Consider the following 16,296-nt stretch of genomic DNA (forward strand, 5'->3'; position numbering starts at 1 on the left):
AATGAGTCATAAACCTTTTTCTTGTACTGTTTTCTTGCTGGTAATTTTTAGGATCATTATGAAGCAGCTTGGGAAAGACTGTACCAATATTTTGATAATGTATGTTGTAAGTTTGTCTTTTTTACTTGCATCTCTTTTCTACCTTAATACAGTTAACTTATGAGGAATCTATATGTAGCTTAGATTTGAAATGATTTGAATACACTACACTAGTTCCACTTGGATCTGACACCATGAAGTACTAGTTAAGTCTCAGGTATTCCCTGTTTCTTAAACCTGAAGTTGAAACTCAATATCAAGAATTTGAAACAAATTAACTTGGGAAGGAATGTGAAGATAACATTGGCTGGCTTGGCCAGACCATTATTAGTGTGTTAAACAGTAATAAAAATTTTTGATGTGCTGTTTCAGTTTTTAGTAGCAAATAGATGTGTTTATAGAAGGTCGTAATAAAACTTGAGACTTATTTGAGTAACTTTAAGATAAATCCTTGTTCTCATCTTAGACTTGTTTTTGCTAGCTATGTATTAAATGAATACTACTTACCCCCCCCAAAAAAAATAAAGTGAATAAGACAAAATCCAGTCAAATGTCTATCTTTCTTGATAGACAACATTTTGAAATAAGGGCTAAATGAAAACATTCATATATCTATTAAGAGAGAAGAAAAAACAGAGCGACTGGCTAATTTGTCTAACACTCAAATACCCTAAAGACAGGGAATGTCAGTGCTATGATTCTCTAATATGATGAGCATATTCAATTCAGTTCAGTCGCTCAGTTGTGTCCGACTCTTTGTGACCCCATGGGCTGTAGCACTCCAGGCCTTCTTGTCCATCACCAACTCTCGGAGTTTACTCAAACTCCATCTCATCCTCTGCTGACCCTTCTCCTCCTGCCTTCAATCTTTCCCAGGAGCAGGGTCTTTTCAAATGAGTCAGTTCTTCGCATCAGGTGGCCAAAGTATTGGAGTTTCAACTTCAGGATCAGTCCTTCCAATGAATATTCAGGACTGATTTCCTTTAGGATGGACTGGTTGGATCTCCTTGCAGTCCAAGGGACTCTCAAGAGTCTTCTCTAGCACCACAGTTCAAAAGCATCAATTCTTTGGCGCTCAGCTTTCTTTATAGTCCAACTCTCACATCCATACATGACTACTGGAAAAACCATAGCTTTGACTATGCTTTTTAATATGCTGTCTAGGTTGGTCATAACTTTTCTTCCAAGGATCAAGCATCTTAATTTCATGGCTGCAGTCACCATCTGCAGACATTTGGGAGCCCCCAAAAATAAAGGTCCAACTCTCACGTATGTACATGACTATTGGAAAAACCATACCTTTGACTGTACAAACCATTGTCCGCAAAACGAAGCCTCTGCTTTTTAATATACTGTCTAGGTTTGTCACTGCTTTCCTTCCAAGGAGCAAGCATCTTTTAATTTCACAACTGCAGTCACTGTCCACAGTGATTTGGGAGCCCAAGAAGAGAAAACTTGTCATTCTTTCCACTTTCCCCCTTCTATTTGCCGTGAAGTGATGGGACAGGATGTCATGATCTTTGTTTTCAGAATGTTGAGTTTTAAGTCAGCTTTTTCACTTTCCTCTTTCACCCTCATCAAGAGGCTCTTCGGGTCCTTTTCACTTTCTGCCATTAGAATGGCATCATCTACATATCTGAGGTTGTTGATAGATTTTAATATATATGCAAAATTCTTGCTGGCTATAGGTAAAAATGGGAGCCTCTGTAGCCTAAGATGGTCGTTAAGAGATTCTTCTTGCACCCCATTCGAGCAGGAACCCAGGAAACCCCCTTCTGGTCTAGGCTGCACGGTGCATCGCAACAATCTGGATTCCCTGGCCACCAAAATGTCAGAAGACTTACAGATTTACACACATCTCCCAGGATGGCTGCAAGTGCTGAGACTTGCTCACTGAACTGCAAAGGAGGGATGTACCAGGGAGCAGGGGGGCTTCGAGAACTGGGGAGGGGCGTCCTGGCCTCCAGAGTCTAACGAGAGGTTTCACTGAAGGGCGTGCCAAAGCGCAGAGCCCTCGCGCAGGGGGACTTGAGTCACTATCACCCCCGCGGCGGGGTGGTTTCCCACGTTTACACCAACATACACATCAGAGTCTTTGCAGAGAACCATGTGATGCAAGAGATTTTTAGATGCATGTGCTTATAGTCATACATGTGAGTTTCACGTGTCTTATGGATGACAGGTGTTGTTACAGAACCCAGATACCTACACGCGTCACTTATCTGTGTATGCATCAACACACATCCTCGTGCCAACAGCAACAAGCAGGCTAACATTAAGGTATGCCTAAGGCCAAGACGGGCTTCCCTGGTGGCTCAGCTGTAAAGAATCCGCCTGCCAACGCAAGAGACCCGGTTTCCATCCCAGGGTTGGGGAGATCCCCTGGAGAAGGAAATGGCAACCCACTCCAACATTCTTTTTTTTTTTTCAATCCAACATTCTTGCCTGGGAAATCTCATGGATAGAGGAGCCTGGTGGGCTGCCGTCCATGGGGTGGGAAAAGAGTTGTAGGACACAACTTAGCGACTAAACAACAAGGCCAAGACATAGATCTCAATCACAGTATGTGCTAGCACGTGCATTTGTCAGAATCCATGTGTTGCTACTGACTTGTGTGTTAATGGCAGCCTGTTACATGACACCTATGTGTGTGACATTAAAAGGCTCACGGACATGTCTGCGTGTGGACATGTAGTGACCATGCCTGTCTGAGCTATGCCCGTTCACCCTCCAGAATGGAGCCCCTTGACTGGCAGGGGAGTGAAGACTTGGAAACAATAGTCTGATCTACTTCAGGGTTTTTCTTTTTTCAAACTAAAAGCATTTTACAGAAATGACTCAGTCACGGAGAAGTTAAGCAACATGCCCAAGCTCACACAGCTGGCAAGTGATGGAGGAAAAATTTGAATCCAAGCAGGCTGGCTGTAGAACCATGGATCGTAACCACTGATCAGCAGGAAAATAATGGAGCCCACCTAATGGAGCTGTCCTGATGTTCCAGAAAGAGCAGGAATTGCACTCGGCATAGAGCCCGTGCATAGCACTGAGGACTCGTCCTATTTAATCCATCGTCTGGTTCCAGGTTGGCTTGGCTCGAGTTTGGAGGGATTTTCTGCTCCTGGCAGTGTTCCAGGAATGCCAGCTGATCTTTATAAGCACATGTTATTAAGAGTCAGAGTCAGGGAAGGGGAGAGCTGAGATAAGATCAAATCACAAGATGGGACTTCCCTGGAGGTCCGGCAGTTAAGACTCAGCTCCTAATGCAGGGGGCCCGAGTCTGATCCCTGGTCAGGGAACTAGATCACACCTACCACAAAGAAGACCAGGTGCAGCCAAATAAATAAATATGTTTAGAAATTTAAAAAAGAATTAGATCACAAGAGGTGGCGGCTGTAGAACGGCTAGGAGCTAGTCCCCCCAGGCTTCGACAGCAGGGAAAGTGAGTCATAAAGTGAACGTCAGCAAGTAAAATGCCCAAGCAGATGCTCAGAAAACAGTACCCAGGAACGCTGACTCGTCAGACTGGGTATGTTCGTGGTTCTGGGGTTTTGTTGCTGAATCCTATTTCCCTGTTGATAAAATACGAATTTTTTTCCTCCAATATCCCAAACCCTAAGACTCCACCTCCATGGCACTGCTTGTAGGCAGAACTCCAAGGTAATGCTCTGTAAAAAGTGTGGCAGATATTTCCCCAAAATAGCTGCAGTAATGTTTCCAGTTCCACATGTTCTTCCCTGTGGAAGCTTGATCTTTCCCATCGAGATGCGGAGTCTCTTTCCCTCCACTGGGCAGTTTTGTGATTGCCTTGACGGAAGGAATGAGAGGGAAGTGACGCTGGATGACTCCCACGGCTAGGTCATAAAGGAGACACAGCTTCTGCGTGTGTTCTCACTCACTCTTCCTCTCCACTGGGACTTGGCAGCCATGATGGGGGGAAGCCCAAGCAGCCGCATGGAAGGACCACCTGTAGACGCTCTAGCCACAGTCCCCAGGGGAGGTTCTAGGTGACAGGCAGCATCAACCACCAGGAAGGTGAGTGAGGAAGCATCAGATCATTTCAGCTTCCCTTGCCAGGGGCCTGCCTGGGTTTGATCCCTGGTAGTGAACTAGGTAGGCTCAATCCCATAAGCCATGCAGCTCAGGCAAAAAAAAAAAAAAAATTCACTCCTTTTTAAAAAATTAATCAATTTATTTGACTACATCATATCTTAGTTGCAGCATATGGGATCTTTGATCTAAGTTGTGGCATGCAGGATCTTCTTATTGCAGCATGTGAAACCTTATTTGTAGCATATGGGATTTGGTTCCCTGACCAGGGGTTGAACTCGGGACCCCTGCTTTGGGAGCACAGAGTCTTAGCCACCGGACCACCAGGGAAGTCCCCCAGACGTATCCTTTTAGCAAAACTTAGAAACTATTTCAACAAACACATTTCCTGTATTGCTTTTGCTTCCAGGAACAACCAAGTGAAGTTTAATGTTAACCTAGATCATAGATGCCTGGCGCATCTATGTATATAAGTTTTAGTCCTGTTTTAATTTTGTTTAACATATGCTAGTTTTCCTTGGACCCCATAAGGCCTCAGATTGGCTTTCTGCTGTGAGTTGGATAACCCCTGCTCCCTTGAATAGGATACTGCTTCTCCTGCGGCCTTTTCTAGATTTGGCCTCTCATTCACACATCTCTCTCCTGAGGTTTAGGACATAGTCCCTCAGTTTATCAAGATTCTTTGGAGGGTAAGCAGCTGACATCAACTCAACTAATCTAAACACAGAGTAAATAAATAAAACAATATTTAACAACAACAGCAACCACCAAAAACCCCATAATGGTTCCATGGTTAAAATGGTGTTCAGTTAAGGCCAGATTCAGGCACCTAAGTACTAGTGTCAAGACTATCTTTCACAAACTTTCATTTCTGCTTTCCCCTGTGTTGACATTCATCTCATAAAGCCTTTCTTGGCAACAGAGCCCTGTAAGCTCCAGGTTCACATCCCACTAGCTTGGCAACTCCAGGAGAAAGAGAACATCTTTCACGATAGTTGCAGCAAATGTCTCAGGGCTGGTTGTCACTAGGCTAGGTTAGGTCACATACCTTCCCTGAACTAATCACTGTGATCTGAGAAACAGAATAAACTGGCTAGGTCTAGTCCGTGGTGGCTAAGTGATAAAGAATCCAATTGCCAATGCAGGAGACCTGGGTTCGATCCCTGGGTTGAGATGATCCCTTGGAGGAGGAAACGGCAACCCTCTTCAGTGTTCTTGCCTGGGAAATCCCATGGACAGAGGAGTCTGGTGGGCTACAGTCCATGGGGTTGCAAGAGTCTGACACGACTTAGTGACTAAACCAACCTATCACCAGTCCCTGGAGCTGGTGATGGGAGGGTTACGGCCAGTCCTGCTCCAATTAAATAGACCGAGGGACTTCCCTGGTGGTTCAATGGCTGAACCTCTGCACTCCCAATGCATGTGGGCTTGGGTTTGATCTCTGGTCAGGGAACTATATCCTACATGCTGCAACTAAGAGTTCGTATGTTGCAACTAAAGACCCCGTGTGCTGCAACTAAGACCCGGTGCGGCCAAATAAATAAATAAGTAAAAGTATTTAATAAATAAATAGAAGTTCCCCAAAAGAAAACTGAACGGGATACTAGGGTGGGCAAAATCCACAGACTTTTTGCTATAGTGTCCTTTTCTCTGCCCAAAGCTGTATCCAGAATATTGACCTGCGGTGGATTAACACCCACCTTAGCCAATTGTAACACTCCCTGTCTATCTTCTTACTTATTTCACTGGTAGAAAGCTACCACAACTCCGCTCTTCTGATAAGTGGGTGTGATTGAGTTTTGAAAATTTACCTGACATAAACTTAATCACTCACCAGAGAGAACCTGCAAAGAGAGTTCAAGAGGCAAGGACGCGGGGTTGGGGACTGAGGGGTGCCAGACCAGAGGAGCGCGGACCAGGGGGTGTGGGGGGGAGACGGAGGGATGAGCGGGTGGAAGGAAGGGGCAGGGAACTGAGAGGGGACGGTGCAGTACAGAAGGCGAGGGACTGTAGAACTGGGGTGGGTGGGGTCGGGAGTTGGGGGCGAAGAGGAAAAGCCGGGGGGGGGGGGGGGGGGGCTCGGTGGATAGGGAAGACGAGACAGAGTAGGTGGAGCTGGGCGACTCCGGAGGCAGGGCTTGGCCACTGGAGGGGGTGGGATTGGGAGTCGGAGGGGCCCATCTGGGGGTAGAAAGTGGAGGGGTGAGCCGGGGGTGGGAGTTAGAGGGTGGGGGCTGGGGTGTGAGGGACAGAGCGAACTAGGTGGGTTCAGAAGAGTGTCGGTGTCGGAACTTGGCGGGATAGACTGGGCCAGAAGTCGAGGCCCGCCGACTGTGCACCGTGCGGGTGACACTGCCCAGAAGTCCGCGGCAAGGGGTGTGGCGGTGTGTGTGTGTGTGTATTCCTCGGTACCCGCCCCCTGCACACACACACGCCTGGCGTTCTAAGGCTCGGTCTCTGGTTCCGCCTCTTTCTTGGAAGTGACAGACCCATCAGCCAATCGGGGCCGCGGGCAGGGCGCGGGGCAGCCAACCGTGCAGCGGGAGGAGGGGCTGAGGAGGGGGCTCGCGGGGCAGGGGAGGGGGCTAGGGGCCTCGAAGGGCTCCGGAGCTGCGACTGGCGAGTCATGGCGCTGGGACTACAGCGCGCAAGGTACTGGGCTTCGCGGGCAGGAGTGATGAGAATTGGGGGCTCTTCTTCCAGCGACCCTTGAGCCGGGCGGGGAAGGAGCGGGTGCAAGCCTAGGGTGCCCTCGGACGCGCCGTTGCAGGCACATCCCCGCCGCACCCTCCACCCTAGGGGATCGCAGGGGTGGGGGCATTTCCCCCAAGTCCAGGCTGCCACGCCCCTCTAGCCAGGAGCGACTTCGGGGTCTTGATCCCCGGTTTCCTGCTGCTCCGGGTTCGCTTCCCTTTCTGATTAGGGGTGAAACTCGGGGTCCCCACGGAATTGGGGTGGTTGCATTTGAGCAGTTCCCGGGCTTCTGCGGGAGGCATTTTCCTTCTTCAGAGTAAGTAACTTTTCTGGCCTCCGAGCCCCCAGAATTGAGGCTGTTCTTTGACACAAGACCCCTGGGGTCCTAGGAGATACAGGACGGCCCCGAATTGAGCCTTCCCAGATAAAGGGAGTCCCTTAGAATTGGGAGTCGGCTATTGATTCAAGAGGGAACCTCCGTAACTGGACCCTCCCTGATACTGTTTCCCAAACCTTGGGTTGCCTAGAAATAGGCAGATTCAGGAGCCACCTGGGGGACCCTTCCCAAGGGCTTTCCTTGTATTCTTGTGAAAGGTAGGGTCATCCCTTTAATAATAGGAAAACAGCCTGACCCACTTCCCAAAGTCTAGCCTCTTATCTGACTCCTCCAACACCACCCAGTCCCTGTGACAGTGGGAAGCGGCACCCAAGCCTTATTTGGGAAGACCCCAGAGAGGGTGCTATGCCTGCTTCAGTGCGAGCTGTGATGGGCGCGCCCCCTGCTGCAGCAGCCAGCTAGGTCATCCTGCGCAGGGAGTGGGTTTCTCTGTTCCCTTCCCAACAGGTGCAGACCTGCTGGGCAGCACAGGGAACTGGTGTTCTGGGTCCACAGCCAGGGGGTCCTGTCTGGCCATGTTTGCATGGAACCCCGGAAAGTATCTCAAGCCCTTGATTTCTCCCGTCCAATCTGAGGCGTCCAGGAAGCCTCACCCCCTTCCCTCCTCCCTGGCTTCACAGGTCTGATTGGATCTGTCTACACCCCCATGTTTTCACATCCCTCCCCCTCTCCCCTATACTCCCCCACCAATTCTATTCCAGTCTCTGGCTCTGGGCCTGCCAGGGAAACTCTATCCCACCCTTTCTGGGCCAGCCCTGGCCCAGCCCCTCCTGGCTGGGTGGGGGCCCCTCTTGGCTGAGCTGGGGGCGCTCACCCCCTCCCCATCTAAGGACAGCCCTTTCCTTTGGTGTCATCTGAGCCTGCGCACCACCCACTCATAACTTGCACCCGGATCCCGGCCACGCTCCATCCCCTCCTGCACCCTTAGGATGGCATTTGGGCCAAAGAGGGTCTGGGTGATGGTGAGTGGGCCCCCATACTCCCTTACTGCTTCCCCCTCTTCCAGCTCTGGCTAACTGCCATCCCACTACAGGCAAAGGTGATTCTTGGGAAGCCCCGATGGGCACTTGGCCCTGGGTGTCTCCTAGGTCAGAGGGTTCCCAGAGAACAGAGAACTTGGGGTACAGGCACCCCACTGGATTACCAGGTCCTTGGGAATGCGCAGAGTCAGGAGTAGAGAGACTCTCCCAACCCCCTGCCCCAAGTCCCTTCTCCAACCCAAACCCTGCCTCTGGCCTTTTCAGGACACCTCAGGGCATTGCCAAGAGGATCCTTGCATGGGTTCAGCCTAAGGCCCCCCAGATCCTCTAAACTTTTTGCAAGACCCCCAATACCCAGTTGATTGTCAGGAGAGAGAGGCCCAGGAGCAGCCCCGAATGTGGGGCCAGTGTCCCCACTTTCTCTGTTCCTTTGCTCTCAGGGGCAAGTTCTTCAGGGCAGGGAAGAAGTGGGCTTCTCCCTCTCCTGGTAGGGGGGGCACCAGGCCCTAGTCCCCATCCCAGGCCTTACCCTGGGGCCTCCCAGTCTGGCTCCACCCCCTGTTCTCTGCTGGAACACAGAGGAAGGGTGGCAGGGCTCCAGCTGCACGTCTCAACCTGGGCAGAGTGCCAAGGGGCTGGACCAGGGCTGGGCATGGGGCCAGCTGGGGAAATCCGGAGGCAGCAGGGGTGGGAGCAGGGGAAAGGACAGGGGTCCACTGGGCGGTGGAGGGGCTGGAGAGGGGTCCCTTGGGTGGCATGCTCACCAAAGCATGGCACTTAAAAGCCCAGGCCCCAAAATCAGGGTTCAAATCGTAGCTCACCAGCTTCCTGGCTGTGTGGCTTTATGCCAGCAGGCTGCTCTCTGAGCCTCAGTTTCATAGCCTGGAAAATGAAGGTTCTACTTCCCGTCTTCTGCACCAGATCTAGATGATGAGTGGTAATGGGACAGACCTTTGAAGCAGAATACTCCATAGGTGGGCAATAAACTGTTCAAGTCAGACAGGATTCTGGGCAAAAGCAAATGCATGATTGGATTCACAGAAGCATTGAGCATAGCTGCGCATTGGTGGAGGGTCCTGGGATTACCAGCTTGGTGACTTGGGCTGATAATGCAATTGCTTGGAGACTCAGTTTCTGACTCTGTAAAAGGGAGATCACTTTTCCAGGTGCTTAGGGTTGTTGAAGGAGAAGGCAATGGCACCCCACTCCAGTACTCTTGCCTGGAAACTCCCATGGACGGAGGAGCCTGGTGGGCTGCAGTCTATGGGGTCGCTAAGAGTCAGACATGACTGAGCGACTTAACTTTCACTTTTCACTTTCATGCATTGGAGAGGGAAATGGCGGCCCACTCCAGCGTTCTTGCCTGGAGAATCCCAGGGATGGAGGAGCCTGGTGGGCTGCCGTCTATGGGGTCGCACAGAGTCGGACATGACTGAAGCAACTTAGCAGCAGCAGCAGCAGCAGGGTTGTTGAAGGGAGTTAATGGGGTCTCTAAGCTCATGAGTTTTCAATACACCAGCGCTATCATTATTATTAGTATCACTATGATTTAGTCTTTTTCTCAAAGTATTGTGTAAAAGTCACGTGTGATTGCACACGCACACCACACCACGGGGTTACCACCGAAGCCCAAGGGTTTCTCCAGAGCCTACGAGCCTCCTAAGCCTTCCATCCCTGATGTGGACAAAGAGGGAATAATAAAAGTTGCCTGCAATGCCGGAGACCCAGGTTCGATGCCTGAGTTGGGAAGATCCCCTGGTGAAGGGGATAGGCTACCCACCCCAGTATTCTTGGGCTTCCCTGGTGGCTCAGACAGTAAAGAATCAGCCTGCAATGCAGGAGACCTGGATTCGATCCCTAGGTTGGGAAGATCCCCTGGAGAAGGGCGTGGCAACTCACTCCAGTATTCTTGCCTGGAGAATTCTTCTGCAGTACATGGGGTCGCAAAGAGTTGAACCTTTATATAGCATTGACCAATTGCCAGCCTCAATTCTAAGCCCTTGACATACAGTAACTCATTTAGTCTTCACAACAGCCCCATGAGTATTTGTGCTGTTCTTGGGCGCAGAGAGGCCGTGCCACTTGTCCAAAGTCACACAGCTAATAGGTCATGGAGTCAAGACTGGAATGCTGAACCAGAGGAATTAGCCCCAAGTCTGTTTAAAGAGAAAGGCCAGGGACTTCCGTGGTGGTTCAGTGGTTAAGGCTTCGCCTTCCAATGCAGCCGGTAGGGGTTCCATCCCTGGTCAGGGAGCTATGACCCCACATGCCTCTGCTGCTGCTGCTAAGTCGCTTCAGTCGTGTCCGACTCTGTGCGACCCCAGAGACGGCAGCCCACCAAGGCTCCCCCGTCCCTGGGATTCTCCAGGCAAGAACACTGGAGTGGGTTGCCATTTTCTTCTCAGGGCCAAAGAAAAACCCCAAAACAAGAAAACAGAAGCAACATTGTAACAAACTCAATAAAAACTTTAATAATAATAATAAAATTAAAATATGTAAATAAATACGGGGAAAGGCCAGAGACCAGGAGAGGCCCACACACATTTGCTATCGGAATATCCAGAGAGCAGGCTGGAAGCCAGAGGGAGGGTCCCGCCACAGCCACCAGCTAGCTCCTTCTATAAAGGGAGAAGGAGGCGGCCACAGAGAGGAGTGTAGAGCCTAGCTGCCCGGGAGGTGGGGGGGCCAACCCCACCCTTACCCCCGTCCCTGTTCCCATTCCCTGTTCCCTCGTCTGGGCCCCCAGCTCAGTGAGGCCCGCCCACCCCCACCCTCTGGGCAGGAAGACAAACAAGGCTGGAACAGAACGGGACAGGAGGACGGAATGTCCTCTGGGCAGAGAAGGACTGGAGGCCCCTGCCCCCCACCAGCCAGGAGGGAGGGGATGAGGGCAGTTGCTGGCTCCCTCCACCCCTCCACCCAGCCTGTCCCCTTCTGCGCCTCCCTCCTACTTGCATGAGATTTTTCCCATCTGTAGAGAGACAGGAGACACCACACGCCTCCCTCCATTGTGCCTGGGGGTGGCGCTGCAGGGCTCCTGTTTGGGTGTGCAGTTGATGCCCCAGAAATGGCCTCTGGCTTTTAGGAAGGTCAGCTTCCCTTTCTCAGGTTTTGCTTCCATGGAGGTTGTGGAAGGGGCCGGGCCGGGGGTAGGGGTTGGGGGGTTGTTGATTCATAAGAAAGGAATTAGAAGAATGAAGGCTTTGAAATCTCACTGCCTGAGTTCAGATCCCAACTCTTCCAGTTAATGGCTTTATGACTCTGGGGGCGAAGGACTTACTTTTTCAGTCTCAGTTTCCCCTTTGTGAAATGGAGGTTTCAGAGCCTAGGCTTTCTTTTTTAAAAGAAAAGTTATTTATTTGGCTGCCTCCGGTCTTATTTGTCCCATAGCATGTGGGATTTTAGTTCCCCTCCTAGGGATCAAACTCTTGTCTCCTGCATTGGAAGGTGGATTCTTAACCATTGGGCCACCAGGGAAGTCCCTGCCTAGGGCTTTCTTAGGATTGAATGAGTACACATAGGCTGAGTCCTTAGTGCAATGTCAGACTCATAAATACTTAGCAAATTATAGCTGCTTATTAATGGTTTTTCATATGTCCACGGGGTCTTCCAGGCAAGGATACTGGAGTGGGTTGCCATTTATAGCCAACTCACTGGAGATCATGGGAATAATTGAAGGTCAAAGGAGAAGGGGGCAGCAGAGGATGAGATGGTTACATAGCATCACTGACTCAGTGAACACAAATCTGAGCAAACTCCAGGAGATAATGGAGGACAGAGCAGGCTGGTGCTATGCTCCATGGAGTCGCAAAGAGTTGGACATGACTTAGCAAGGGAGCAACAAATTTATGTTTCTTTTACCAATAGTAGTATCTCAATATAGATAAGATTACATATACTATACTATATGTAACATACTCTATCATTTTCCCCCCCAAAACTATAGAGTTTGGATTCAGAGAGACCTGGAGTTTGACTTTTAAGACAGTCCAGAAACAGGAAGAAGTACTAAAACCTGGAGATGATCCAGGGCAACAGGAGATGAGGGTTTGATCCCTGGGTCGGGAAGATCCTGTGGAGAAGGAAATGGCAAACTACTCCAGTATTCTTGCCTGGAAAATCCCACGGACAGAGGAGCTTGGCGGACTACAGTCCATAGGATCGCAAAGAGTTGGACATGACTGAAGCGACTCAGCACATACATACAACAGAGGAAACTGAAGAATTCAGGCAGACCAGTGTTCAAACCTTAGCTTCATTCCTTGTGGGCAAGCACTGCACCTCTCTGTGCCTGGGTTTCATAAGTTCAATGGGGAGAATGTTATCTTCTTCCTAGGGATGTCTGAGCTGCATAGGTTAAGTTACACACATGGCACAGGGTCTGACATAATAGTAAAAGCTGGATAAGTGGCAGATATTTCTGAAAACAAACAACCAACCAAAAATCATGATAACTTTCTACTTCCAACCCCAGAATTTCTAATCCCAACGAAGAATTCAAGCATTTGAAATGGATTAAAGGGCAGGGGTGAGTGGTTAGCCAGTGGCTGAACAGAACCCCCCAGGACCCTAGGGATGGTTTGCTGTATCTCCCTGGCAGGGCCCCGGGAGATGGGTCGTTGGACTTTGAGTCTGTACTCCAAGATTCTGAGAACTCAGCTCAGCTGAGGAGGGAAAAGGGCAGGAGACGGGGTTCAGGGAGGTTGTAGGGCAGAGGGCCTGGAGGGGGCTGCACGCATCTTCTTGCACCCTCCCTCCCCTGGTTCCTGGCCATCTCTGCCAGCCTCCTCCCAGCAGGAGGCCTCCCTGTTACCCAGTCGCCCCAAGCCCGGGGAATAATCAGCAGATAAGTCGGGGAGGGGACAGGGCGGCCCCGGGCACGCCTTGGAGAGGAGTGAGGCGCCCGGGCAGCATGGGCTGGCGCACGGACAATAAAACCGGAGGCTAGGAGCGACTCCATAGTATAGCCCACCCAGAGAGCTCCAGGAACTCGCCCGGGCCACACAGCGAGGCCTGCACAGTCGCGGCTCTGACTTCTCTGAGACCCATGTGGCAGCACCCCACGTGCTTGCCGCATCCAATTCTTTCCCTTCCCGGAGCGCCTCCAGTGAACGCAGGCCATGCCCGCAGGTCGAGCACGGAGCTGCGCAAGGAGAAGTCCCGGGATGCGGCCCGCAGCCGGCGCAGCCAGGAGACCGAGGTGCTGTACCAGCTGGCGCACACGCTGCCCTTCGCGCGCGGGGTCAGCGCCCACCTGGACAAGGCCTCCATCATGCGCCTCACCATCAGCTACCTGCGCATGCACCGCCTCTGCACCGCAGGTGAGCCCCGCCCCCGGGAATTCCCATCTGGGCAAGGCCCCGCCCTCGGAAAGGTACCTCCCGAGGAGACCCCCTCCGCCGGGAAGCCGCGTCCCGACAAGGCCCCGCCCCCAGATGGCTTCCCGGAGGAGCCCCGCCCCTCTGGAATCAAGTCCCTGGATAGGCCCCGCCCCTTCGAGTTCTGGCCAATCGGAATCCAGTCCTAGGAATCCATCCTCTTCGAAGTCTGTCATTTGTTAGGCCCCGCCCGTTGGAATGCTCCCTTGCATAGCTCCGCCTCCTTAGAACTCTAGGGAATAGAAGGCTCAGACCCTAAAGAATCCTCCTGCAATGCAAGAGACCCGGGTTCCACACCTGGGTCGGAAGATTCCCCTGGAAAAGGGAATGGCTACTCACTCTAGTATTCTTGCCTGGAGAGTTCCATGGACAGAGGAGCCTGGCGGGTTACAATCCATGCGGTCACGAAGAGTCAGATGGGACTGAGCGGCTCCCACTTTCACTTCATGTTTCACTAAACTCCCTAAGGCACCTGGACCCTTATGATTTGGTCCCCTGGGAGATCTTCTCAGCTAGGCTCACTAGTTGTATTGTTTGTCCCCTTGAATTCCCACCCTGTTAAACTAAAATTCAGCAGGAGGCCTTTTCTCTCTCTTTCTCAAACACACACCCCTGGGAATCCCAGGACCCTGAAAAGATTTTATTATGGGGAAAGTGGAGTCATCCTCTGGAGACTCTGCCCCTTAGACTTTCCTGTCTTGTATTCTGTCCTCCTTAGAATTCTGTCGCTTGGGAGTCCCTGCTTCTTTAGAATTCTGCCCATCTGGAAGGTCCTGCCCCAAGAATTCTGAACCCTTGGCAAGCTTGGCCCCCTTGGAATTCTGACTCCCCTTATACCTTGGCCCCTTAGAATTTTGACCCCTGGGAATTTCATCCCGTTAGGATTCTGCCCTCCTCAGGGTTCTATTAGGGGCTTCGCAGATGGCTCAGTGGTAAAGAATCTGCCTGCAATGCCAGAGACTCAGGTTCGATCCCTGGGTTTGGAAGATCCCCTGGAGAAGGAAATGGCAGCCCACTCCAGTATTCTTGCCTGGGAAATCCCATGGACAGAGGAGTCTGGCAGGCTAAAGTCCCAAAAGAGTCATAGGACATTACTTATTGACTAAACAACAAGTTCTATCCCTCCGGGAGACCCCTGCCTTCCTAGAATTCTGTACCCCTGGGAGGCCTTGTTCCCTTAGAATTCCAGTCCTCCTTGGTCCTTCCCTCTTCCTTGGGACTCCCAGTCACTGGGATGAGCCCCACTCACCTGGGGGTACCTGTAAGTCCCTCTGAATGAAGGAAAGCAGAGGGAGGCTAGCCAGGGCGGGCTCACGGCTGACTGGACACACCCCATCCATCCTGGCCCGGACACCAGGGGAGTGGAACCAGGTGGGAGCAGGGGGCGAACCGCTGGATGCCTGCTACCTGAAGGCCCTGGAGGGCTTTGTTATGGTGCTCACCGCCGAGGGAGACATGGCTTACCTGTCAGAAAATGTCAGCAAACACCTGGGCCTCAGTCAGGTAAGAGGGACTCCTACTTTGTGCAGGCGATGCTGGGATACGGATGGCACCAGAACCACCTTAGCCCTGCTTTTACAAGGCCCACAGTGCAAAGGGGAGGCAAATATGTCACCAGAGAGGAAAATTTGGAATGGGTAGGGCTAGGGTGGGGCAGCTTAAGGGGCTGTACAAGCCCGGGGTGGACGCTGGTACCTGACCCAGACTGGGAGGGAATCAAGGGCTTCCTGGAAAAGACATCTGAGCTAAAACCTGAAGGACTTACCCAGTCAAAGGGTATGGTGAATAGTTGGGACCACCAAAGGCTAGGAATGTACATGGCCAAGGAAACAGAATATGCCAAGACACAGATGTGAGATAAAAGCAGAAACTTTGGGGACATTTCTCTGAGTTAGGTGCAGAGTGCAGTGGGAGAAAGTGACAGAAAGGCTAGAGGTCAAAATTTAGGACTGAAATAGAAGGTGTGTCTCCAGGGCACTGGGGAGTCGTGGAAGGATTTTAAGCAGAGGCGAGATTGTGTCAGAAAGGTGCAATCAGATTTTCATTTTAGAAAGATCGCTCTAGCTACTGCACAGAGATAGAATTGGAGAGAGTGTATCTAGAGGCTGGAAACTCCATAAAATGGTGGATGTGGGGTCCCAAATGGGAGAAAAGGAGTAGGATGAGGGGCCCGGGGATGGGGAGACAAGAGACTTAGGGAGTAGAACTAATTCCAGCTCATCTTACACCCAGTCCCATGAGAGGGCTACTGTTTTTTTTTTTTTTTCTAATATCACACCGATGAACTCCACAGTTGGCATCTATTCCTTTCCCTTCCCTTGTTATCCCACTCTTTGAAAAAGAACATTTATTTATCTGCGTCAGGTCTTAGTTGCATCATGAGGGATCTTTTGTTGTGGCACATGGACTCTCTAGTCGTGGCCTTCCTGGCTCTCAGGTGCGGCTCTCAGTCTTAGTTACTCCTCAGCATGTGGGATCTTAGTTCCCCAACCAGGGATTGAACTCACATCCCATGCCTTGCAAGGCAGATTCTTAACCACTGGATCACAAGGAAAGTCCCCATCCCACTCTTGATGCCAACTTCTCTGTTAGTTTGAGCTCTTGAGCTCAGAGAGGTGAATGTTCCAAGGTCCCAGAGCTAGGAAACGGCAGAGCCAGGACTCCAAGATCTCATCACTCCCCCGTTCAGCTTTAGCTCTGACCACCGCCTCTAAGATAATGTTCCATCATTTCATCATAAGGGCTTCCCTAGTAGCTCAGC

General features: G+C 51.1%; 1 protein-coding gene across 2 annotated transcripts in view; it reads left to right on the forward strand.

Moving 5' to 3' along the window:
* Nucleotides 1-6,712: 6,712 nt before the first annotated feature.
* Nucleotides 6,713-16,296, forward strand: part of HIF3A (hypoxia inducible factor 3 subunit alpha) — a 28,599-nt gene continuing 19,015 nt past the window's right edge. The window contains exons 1-3 of one of the 2 annotated variants that reach the window (XM_068992350.1): nt 6,713-6,738; nt 13,288-13,478; nt 14,893-15,038. In XM_068992350.1, coding sequence (XP_068848451.1) covers nt 6,713-6,738; nt 13,288-13,478; nt 14,893-15,038 — 363 coding nt within the window. Of the gene's footprint in view, nt 6,739-13,287; nt 13,479-14,892; nt 15,039-16,296 lie in introns of those variants that run through there. The other variant, XM_068992352.1, reaches the window with a different exon arrangement.

Source organism: Capricornis sumatraensis, chromosome 20 (genome assembly GCF_032405125.1).
Source record: "Capricornis sumatraensis isolate serow.1 chromosome 20, serow.2, whole genome shotgun sequence".
Taxonomy (NCBI): domain Eukaryota; kingdom Metazoa; phylum Chordata; class Mammalia; order Artiodactyla; family Bovidae; genus Capricornis; species Capricornis sumatraensis.